We start from the raw sequence: 10,594 nt of genomic DNA, 5'->3' as shown, positions 1-10,594 counted from the left end.
TTAGTATATACTTGGAGACGGTAATTTTGGTTGCTGGGCTTCGTCACCACATAAGAATAGGAGACCACTCTCCTACAATTTGTGGCCTTGTGATTCGCAAACTCCGGTCTCTCTGAAAGCCTCCTAAAGCCTCATTTCCCATCATTTTTCACTCCAAGGCCGCCTTCACAAAGTACTACAACCCCGGCAAATCCTTGCAAAGATTTCATAAAACCATGGGAACCGGTTTGCGTGTCCCCCCCTGATCCACGAGGAATGGAGAGAGTAGGGCTGGAACTGGGCCAGGCCGGGCCAAACCCCTACCCAAGCCCGGCCCGAATTTTTTTTCCGGGCTTCGGGCCGGCCCGGGGCCCGATCAATTTTAAAGGAACAAGGCCCGAGCCCGGCCCGAGCCCATTTGGGCCGGCCCGATGACGAGCCCGTTTGGGCCAGCCCGATGACGAGCCCGGCCCGATCTCGAGCCCGGCCCAGTTTACAGGATTATACGCACGAATATATATATATCTCCCTACCAGAATGTATAATATTTCAGGCAAGGTCCGCCGTACCGGTACCGGTCGGCGTACCGGTGGCCGGCCGGATCGGTACGGTACCGGTCCGGTCCGGTACGTACCGGTCCCGTACCGGCCGGTACGCGGTGGTTTCAAAAACCACAGCGTGCGGCGCTGTAGTTCTAAAAAAAAAAAAAAATCGTACCGGTGCGAACCGGCCGATACGAGGCCGGTACCGGCCGGTACGGGCCCGAACCGGCCGGTACGCACCCGTACCGGCCGGTTCGGATAAAAAACCGGGAAATACCGGTTTTTTATCCGTTCCAGTACCGGTCCACGGCCGGACCGGTACGTACCGGCCCGTACCGGCCCGTACCGGCCGGTACGGCATTTCATGATTCAGGCATGACCAAACAGCAACCAACGTGAGATATTTGAAGCCTTATAACCTGTAGTTTGATGATCACATTCAACCTGCATATGTAGAATGATATATACCGTAGAAGAAAAAAATATGCCTTGAATTAACTAGCATGGGTGTTTTTAACAATATAGCAGCCCAGAGATTACTGAATTCTGCTCGAGTAACCTTAAGCATATGAAGCAGTAGGCCACCGGCCCATGATGATGTGAGCAAACCAGTATTATCAATAGACATAAGCAAAGCAAAAAAAGTGCCTTCAATTCCCAGGGGGCAGAGTTTGGAGCCAAGTACTAGTAGTGGCATCCACTTGAGCCGGCCAACCATTTGAGAAACACACTCATCAATCACAACAAATAAATAATCAGGCAAGCCATGATGTGACCTATTTACGGGCCAGGTGTTTCGCTTGGCCCACTCGAGCCTGAACTCTTTCGGCTAGCCTCTGGTTAAACATTTTAGGCCCGGCGGGCTGGATCTGGCCTGTAAATTTTGCCCATCTAGTGGACGGGTGGGCTTGGGCTTCGAGGATAAAGCTCGGTGCATTTTTTTATCTTCTTATTTTATTTGTTTATGCTGAATATATTTATATATTTAATTGATAATTATTGTTAATATACAGTAGCAGAAAGAATCGTAACGTATCTACATTTTCACCAATTTCCAAAAGAAAACGGAGTAGAGAAAATTCAGAAAAAATATGTAACCCCAGCCCATTTTCTCCTATTTTGGACGAAACAAACTTACTAACTAATTCTTTTATTCTAGTTAGTAAGAGAGAACATCGAATTAAGAAATAGACTTAAAAGCTAAAAGAGGGTATCTTGACCAATTGCAAGGTAGTAGCTATTGATTGAAGCAGTAGAAGCTAGTCGACAAAAGCAAAGCGATCTTCTAGGCCAGGAACGAGGCCTTTTTCCGGCGCGTAAGCTACCATAAAGGAAAAAGGCCTCCGTATTAGAAAGAACTTAAATATTTAGTGATTCAGATTTAGCATCATTTAAAAATAAATAAATAAATTTTATGTGTATGCTAAAAAATAAAAAAATAGTCATGAGGCTTGAGGCCTGGCTCGAAGTCTGAGTAAGGACTAGTTTTGGGCTTGGAAGGTATAAGCCCAAAGGCCGGGCCATGCCAAACTGGGCCCTAAATAAATTGTATTAATATTTGGGCAAAGTCCGGCCCACCGGCCCATGATCAGGTCTAAGGTAGAAGGCAAACTTTATTCTGGTCATGCTATAATTTGGCTCGATGATATCCACACAATGCTATCCAACCTGAAATGCTATTCTTGCAATTTTGGTTTTCTATAATTTGACTTGACTGCATCCACACTATGCTGTTACCAGCATGAACACCTGCAACTTAGGACTCCTTTGCAAATTCTGTGTATTGCTAGAACTGCTGCTGGATAAGCCAGCAGCAATCCTCACTACTAAAAGTCTGGGCCTTCCATGTAAAAAGGTGTTCCTCATGCTCCATTTACGTTACAAAGCAAAGTATTCCACAAAACAGGGGCAAGACAACTAATTTATCTAACACAACAGTAGAAATTTCAAGTAAAAACAGCAAAGAAGTCATTTAATTTAATTTAATACACGTAGTCCCATAAATACTACACATATTTTCTCATTTATCTAAATTATAAAGCCCAAAATTCCAAAACATGCTAAATGTACAGTCTCTCATAAAATATGATATTTTTTTTTTCTAAAAGACCCTGGACTTCTAATTCCTCCTCTATCTCTATTTTTTATTTTGAGTAAATTACAAAAATTCTCCTAAGATTAGATGTAAATTACACAAAGATTTACTTTTATCCAACATTTTAATCCATGCCGTTCGTCAAACCGTAAATAGGATCCAAATACCACATTAGAATAAATTTAAAAAATGATCAAAATAACCTTACCGTCCTACAATAACCAAATGGCCAAAATGAGGTTCGAATTCTCTATCAATTTATGATCTTCTCTAATAACCAGTCTCATCTCCCTTCCTACCTAGCTTCATTTTTGTCATGCGACAACAGCCTCCGACTCTTGTGCGATGTTGGCCTCCGGCTCCTATGCACCGCCATTCTCACTCTCTCATGCTCCATTGGCATCCTCTAGAGCCCCCCCTCCAAAATCTCTCCTCCTACTTGAAACCCTCTTTTCCCTTTTTCTTCTCCTGCGACACTGTTTTCCGGCTCTCATATGTCATCAAGTGGGCCTGTGGAATCCTAGACAAACTTCCTACACCAGAACCCTAGGCCTCTATTTGATGTTATTAGAGATTTGTTAGGCCTCAATTCTAAGTTATTAGATATTTTTTAGGTCTCAATTTCAAATTATTAAAAATTTATCTGAAATTTGAAACTAATGTCACTACATCTACTATTGTTTGAAATGCAATTTACTAGGGCTCTACTTGAGTTTATTAGAGATTTATCGGATGATTATTGTTTGAAATTAATGTCACTTCATCTACTATTCTTTCAAATTAAGTTTATTAGGCCTCTATTTGACATTGTTAGAAATTTATTACAAGTTTATTGTTTAAAAAGCATATTGCTCCCCTGCTTTTGATTATCATCTGCTGTGGTTATCTAGTATGAGTTATTTTTATTTTGACTTCAGATATATGTGCTCATAATGGATTGTTTCCATTTTCCCCCTCTATGTTCTAAAATGCTGTATTTTATCCATTTTATTGATATCAAAAACTACTACATGATGTTAGTGAACCAAATTGTAACATCTGAATTGTCATGAAAGGCTATCACTATACTTCTTGAAGTCAAAAAAAAAAAAAAGTTGAGGGTACGATAAAGTTTACCTTTTGGTGATGGGAATTTAATTGTTGTTACTAAATGCCACATGGCATATAACTATTTCTTCAATACCATTTGGGAGTCATAGCATTACTCATCATGATAATTGAGACCAATTATGAAAGTAAATGAGGCTATTTATATAGCAATCCAAAATATTAATTAATGATGGATCATACTCAGCCTCCAACTCGGTGGGTTCGGAGCAAACTCACGGTCTAACACTCAACATAACCTCTATTTCTCTCAAAATCTAACCTAAACCATCACTAGATCAAATTGGGATTCTCTAACCCAACCCCATCCAATCCCATCTGAAGCTAAATTCAGGTTGGGTTGGGTAAGTCAGATTAGGTTGGATTAGTTGGGTTGTGCCATATTAATTAGATGAAATTGAATTGAACAAGAATTTGAAAAATAGAAAAAAATTTGGGATTTTTTTTGGGATTAATATTTATTAAATTAAGGTCTCAATCATTCATAAATTTCAATGTTATACGTACATATCCGTTAAAAAGATTAAAGATAAAATTATATATATACATATAAATAATGTAAGTAGCTTATTTATGAATTAAAAATACAAATATAAAGTATTTAATAATTTACATATCAGGTTAGATTCGATTTCGGTTGAGTTGAAGGTCAACCCTAATCTAACCTCACATGAGATCAGGTCAGGAATTTTGAGTCCAAATTCAAACCAAATTTATAAAAGCTCAACCTAACCCTACCGAATAACCGGGTTGGTCCGGCAGGTTCCGCTTGACCCCAACCCAGGCTGCAACCTAACATATGTTCGATAAACCAATTAAATCTTCATTATTTTATTGTGGAAGTAATTAGGTAGAGCAAGCCTTCCCTATTAATGGGTCAAACCCGAAAGGCTCCCATTACTAGGCCTTAAACCCAAAAATATATAGTTGTAAAGATCTTGAGTCACAATTCTTGGTTTAGCTTAAAAACCCATTTTAAAAGCAGACAAGCACTCAAATTAAGCCCTCCCTCACTGGGCTCACTCAGCTGCCTCAATTGAAGTGGACTGGAGATCTTGGGTGAGGATTGGGCTCAAGGTCATTTGTGGTTTGGGTCTAGTTGTCATAGCCCTGGCAATGATGGATAAGCCCAATAATAGCTGTCCAATGTTGGAATGGTGATGAACATTAAAAAGCAACAAACAAACAACAAATAACAGCCTAATGCTCAAAAATAGCCTTTTCTAGATTAATCAGTGATATTTTGCACATACAATGATTTTCTCTTATCCAAGAGGAGAGTATTTGATGAACGATTATGATCTTGCCAATAGAGATTGTATGGAGAAGATAGTAAAAATAATTTTTTTTTAAAAAAATTCTCCAATGTGCTTCTCATCTTTCTCTCATTCATTTTATTACATAGGGAGGCAGATCAACTTTAAAAGGGTTGCATATATAAATAGGAAAGGAAAAGGAAAACATCCAAAAGATGCTATGCCAATACAAGAAATTGACAAGGGTATTGAGTAACACATTGTAGCATTTTACTAAGTTTCTTTAAAAAGATCAGGTGCAATAGATTTCTATCAAGAAAGAAAGTTTAATGAAGGTGCTAGCTTAGCAAATTGGTAAAGTCTTTGAGAATTGTTCCAAATAAGCTGACATCAAATCCCACCTTTGTTGAGGTTTGGGGAATGGGAGAGGGCTATCTCCCATTAACAAAAAAAAAAAAAAAAACAAAAAAAAAAAAAACCAGCACCAGGCCGTCGGAAGCCTAGGCGTTATAATGCAATAAAAGAATCATAGTTTTCATGAAAGTAGAAAGTTTGGATTCCAAGGTTTGATGCTTTAGGTGATCAACATCACTTCCCCTAAAGACATTGCCTACAAACTCGGTAATGGCGACTAAGCAGCGAAGGATTGCAGCGCTTGATCAATGACACCATATGAAAAGGAGAACCATATAGTCAAATAACCATTCATTGCACCAGGCTTTTTTAACGCCTTAGCAGAACAATGAATAGTGGGAAGTAAGAGGATGAGATACTTGAAATGGATGACATATCCACTGCCAACAATTCATTAGTAATGGATATCATGGAGGTGGACTTGAGAAAATGGAAGACGCTCAGAGCGCAGAATCCTGCCTCTCTCTTTCATTCAACTGTGGGGCAGCTTTGCCTTACTCTCTCCACCACACTCTGGCCCTCAAAGATTCTTGGACTTCAAGGGCGCAGCCACGACACGCTTTCAATTAGACAACACGGTGAGATTGGGGCCCAAGCCTAGTGGAAGGCAGGTGAAATGATGTATTCATTGGCTAAGTTGAAAACTATAGCTGCGGGGAGCTATACACTTCAATCAAACCTTCCTTCAGAGGAAATGGTCCCAAGATTGCTTCCCACAGGAATTTGAGATCAAAGGCTAATCAATGGTTTGACAAATTGTTTGCTCTACCAACCTGCTTTGGACCATTCATTATCCTTTCAGTCTGCACCGCATTGTAGGTGTTCACTTTTGTTTGCTTTTGGACATACCTTTTACTTCTTTAGAAGCCACTTACTAGTTTCCAACATGCAGTTCATGGTTTGTCCATTTTGTTTGGATAATGTCGCGTAAATAGAATTTCTTTTTTTTTTTTTTAGCTAGATGGGATAGAGGATAATTAGGTCCAAGTCGAGACTTTAATCTTATTTGCAAGGCTTAGATCCCAAATGTTGCTAGATTAAAACATGAAGTATATTGAAATTTTGTTGATGACACCTTTTGCTTATAGAGGTGACTCTGCTCAAATTGGACTTGAAACAGTCTACATTAATGTTAATAATTTCCTTTATACAATAACTTTTAGGCTTTTTTGGGTTGCTAAGGATAATGAATCCTTTTCTTTTATTTTAACATGATCACCATTTATGATGCAACAAAATAAGGCGAGCAGTCCATATCTGATTGGATGGTAGACTAGAGTTGTAACAATATTCCATATCTGTGTGTGTGTGTGTGGTGGGGGGGGGGGGTTGATAACCTACTCTCTGATATGGTAGGTTATCAATCTACCCATTTTTTATTGGACAAAAATGTCCTTACTTTCTATGACTTTTAAGGGTGTTTTTTATCTTTTCATAATTTTATATTAACTAACCCTCCCAACATGCAATTAATACTCTCTCTCTCAGAATTTTTACCGTCACGGAGAGAGAGAGATAGAGTATTTGCCGCCAAAATAGAGAGAGAGAGTACGCATTCTCTCTCTCTCTCTCTCCAACAATAAGGATAGTACACTCTTTCCATCTTGGCGGCAAATACACTCACACTCTCTCTTTCTCTCTCTTCATAAAAATTCTGTTCTTATGGCAGGGGGTTCTGTTGTTATGGCAGGGGATTGAAAATCACCAGTGAGCCTCTTATATTACAAACTAAGGTATCAAATCATCCGTTGCAATATACCTTTTATTTCTCAAAATGCCTGTTGCTCAATTTTTTTTTGCTAAGACCTTATAATGCATATTACACTATGTGTGTCATATGACTACTTCATACTTATGATATGTTTTTTCAATTAGATGTCAACAATTCCATTTATTGACATTAGTGAAGGTCAGTCAAAGCGAATATGTCCATGTGGAAGTACTGAGTGTTATCTTTCAGAAGAAAGACATGAGGAAAGCACTAGAAATTTTTCCGTATATGAAGATGGTGACACTAGTATTTTTCCGTATGCCGAACAGTCATTCAATAGTGATAATGATGCCTATATGTGGTATTCTAACTTTGCTAGAAAAAATGGTTTTTCAATAAGGCGGAATCATCTTTTAGGAGGTAAAAATCATCCGTTGGGAGTCTACTGGAGGGAACTTGTTTGTCATCGTGCTGGTAAAGCTCAGCCAAGCAAAGTGTTTGAAGTTGAACGACAAAGAAATCGAAAATCTTCAAGATGTGGCTGTGGGGCAAAAATGATAATATCAAAAGACATTGTTGATGGGGTTTGTCAGTGGAAAGTTCCTAAATTTGATAATGTTCACAATCATGAATTATTGAAAGATAATGAGGTTCGATTTCTTCCGGCATATCGTGACATAGATGTCGTTGATCAACAACGTATTAAAATATTATCAAAAGCTGGTTGTTCAATAAAAATCATAATGAGAGTTCTTGAATTGGAAAAGGGATTGGAACCAGGTAATTTACCATTTACAAATCGGGATGTTAGAAACTTAATTCACTCTCAAAGTTATCAAGGACTAGAAGATGATGCACTAGAACTTCTTAAGTTGTGTAAGAGTTTGAAAGACCAAGATGCAGACTTTTGTTATGATTTCACAGTGGATGAAAATCAGAAGCTGCAACACATTATTTGTTCTTTTGGTGACTCTGTTCGAGCATATCAGAGTTTTGGTGATGTACTTGTCTTTGATACAACATATCGTTTGAATCGTTACGATATGCCGCTTGGAGTATGGGTGGGCTTAGATAACCATGGAAATTCAATTTTTTTTTGGTTGCGTTTTATTGCGGGATGAAAAAACTCCTTCATTTGCATGGACCTTGAAGGTATTTACATTTTTTCTAATGGTAGATTTGGACTCTATATATTTATCATAAAATTTTATTTAAGTTAATTTTTAATATATGTTTATGCAGACTTTTCTTCAATTTATGAACAAAAAATTCCCACAAATAATTTTAACCGACCAAGATCTTGCACTCACAGAGGCTATATCAATAGAGTTGCCAAGTACAAAACATGCATTTTGCATTTGGCACATAGTAGCAAAGCTGCCAACTTGGTTCTCTTTTATTTTAGGTGGGCGATATAATGATTTCAAGGCTGAGTTCTATAGACTGTATCATTTGGAGAGTATTGAGTATTTTGAAAAGCAATGGGATAATATGGTTTGTCAATTTGGACTTGCTTCAGATAGACACATTGGTTTATTGTTTTCTCATCGAGCATGTTGGGCGCTACCATATTTGCGAGATTTCTTTCTTGCCGGAATGACAACAACTGGATGTTCAGAATCTATAAATTCATTCTTGAAAGCATTTTTGAATGCAAGAACAAGTCTAAAGGATTTTGTTGAGCAGGTAAATTAGACTATGCTTTATTTATTTTTTTAGCTAGTGAACATATAAATTTAATATTTGAGTTAAAATTCTAATATTTGTCTAATGAATTCTCATTACAATTTTCTAGATGGGTATTGCTATGAGTGTAAGAAACCGAGCTGGGGAAGAAGCAGCCATGCATCAAACATATCTCAATCCCAGCATAAAAACATCTATGCCAATGGAAGAACATGCCTCCAGTATTTTCACCCCTTATGCTTTTGAATTGCTACAAAATGAGATGGTTTTGTCTAATCAATATGCAGCAATTGAAATGAGAGCTGAAATATACACAGTAAGACATTGTACGAAGAATGATGGGGGGCGTTTCGTGACTTGGGATCAAATGAATGAGGAAATTCATTGCAGCTGCAAAGAATTTGAGTTCTCAGGTATTTTGTGCAGACATGCTATAAGAGTTCTCTCCATAAAAAACTACTTTCATCTCCCAGAGAAGTATTATCCAATACAATGGAGACGTGAAAGCTCATTAATATTGAAATTCAGTCATATCATAAGAAAGAAAGATGACAACTTGGAGCAAGCATTTCAATCTCATGTTGCAATTCTGCATTTAGAGTCTTCCAAGTCCAAAGGGCGTGCACAATGTACTAATAAAGAGTTGCAAAAACTTATAAGCCTTATTAGAGGCATGCCAATAGGCAATGATTCAACATTGGAATTGGAAAGTTGCCCAGTAGAGTCATTAAATCGTGATGATTGTCAGTTCATTCAAAATCCAGAACCATCCAAAACTAAAGGACGTCCGAAAGGGAAAAGACTAGGTGGAGGAGTTGAGGTTGCTAAGAAACCAAGAAGATGTCATGTGCCGAATTGTGGTGGAACAAACCATGATTCAAGGAATTGCCCAAACAAAAAAAGGCATATTGAAGAATCCATTGTTAATTCTCCCATCAAGTACGTATTTTTAGTCTTTTTTATAAACTTATAATTACTTGATGCATGTCCATATTAAAAGAATTTGTCTTCTTATTCTTGTATGTTAATAATGCTTTTAGGACACGGAAGGGCTGGAAACGAGGAAATGAACTATCTCAAAAATAATTGTTGTAGCTTTTGTTCTGATATTTGAGAGATTATTTTAAAGCAAAGTAGATATATGAGGCTCTTGGAGCAGACGATCTCTAAGCAGGGACAGAACTCGTGTTTGCATATTCAAGCGTCAATCATGTTTGTATATTTTTTGTGTGGAATCATTCAATTTGATACTTACAGTGTACTCTCTCTTTCTATTTTGGAGGCAAATACACTGTCTCTTTCTATTTTGGAATCATTCAAGCAGGGACAGAACCGATATTTACAATGTACTCTCTCTTTTCTATTTTGGAGGCAAATGCACTCCCCTATAAGGTCTGAAATGGATGATTTGATACTTTAGAAACTAATAAAAGAGGCTCACTGATGATTTTCAATCCCCTGCCATAAGAACAGAACCCCCTGCCATAAGAACAGAATTTTTATAGAGAGAGAGAGAGTGTGTGTGTGTGCGTGTATTTACCGCCAAGATGGAAAGGGTGTACTCTCTTTATTGCCGGAGAGAGAGAGAGTGCGTATTCTCTCTCTTTCTATTTCGGCGGCAAATACTCTCTCTCTCTCTCCTTGACGGTAAAAATTCTGAGAGAGAGTATTAATTGCATGTTGGGAGGGTTAGTTAATATAAAATTACGAAAAGACAAAAACACCCTTAAAAGTCATAGAAAGTAAGGACATTTTTGTCCAATAAAAAATGGGTAGATTGATAACCTACCATATCAAAGTGTAG

The 10,594-nt window shown here is 37.9% G+C and overlaps 1 protein-coding gene across 2 annotated transcripts; it reads left to right on the top strand.

Moving 5' to 3' along the window:
* The first annotated feature begins 6,699 nt into the window (after positions 1 to 6,699).
* Positions 6,700 to 10,287, top strand: LOC120111742 (protein FAR1-RELATED SEQUENCE 11-like). Of its 2 annotated transcripts, XM_089923498.1 has the most exons (3): positions 6,700 to 8,216; positions 8,347 to 8,757; positions 8,900 to 10,287. In XM_089923498.1, exons 1-3 carry the CDS (start codon positions 7,269 to 7,271, stop codon positions 9,761 to 9,763), a joined length of 2,223 nt encoding a protein of 740 aa, XP_089779624.1. In that variant the 5' UTR covers positions 6,700 to 7,268; the 3' UTR covers positions 9,764 to 10,287. The 2 variants fall into 2 exon arrangements, 1 of the variants encoding a protein (XP_089779624.1); XR_016395566.1 differs by having other exon boundaries at positions 6,700 to 8,790; positions 8,900 to 8,937.
* Positions 10,288 to 10,594: the final 307 nt, after the last annotated feature.

The sequence above is a fragment of the Phoenix dactylifera genome, chromosome 5 (genome assembly GCF_051530095.1).
Source record: "Phoenix dactylifera cultivar Ajwa chromosome 5, Ajwa_hap1_PhDact_Kaust_v1.1, whole genome shotgun sequence".
In the NCBI taxonomy this organism is placed as follows: Eukaryota; Viridiplantae; Streptophyta; class Magnoliopsida; order Arecales; family Arecaceae; genus Phoenix; species Phoenix dactylifera.
Note: the sequence above shows the minus strand (reverse complement) of the source record. Positions and strands in the feature narration are given on the sequence as shown.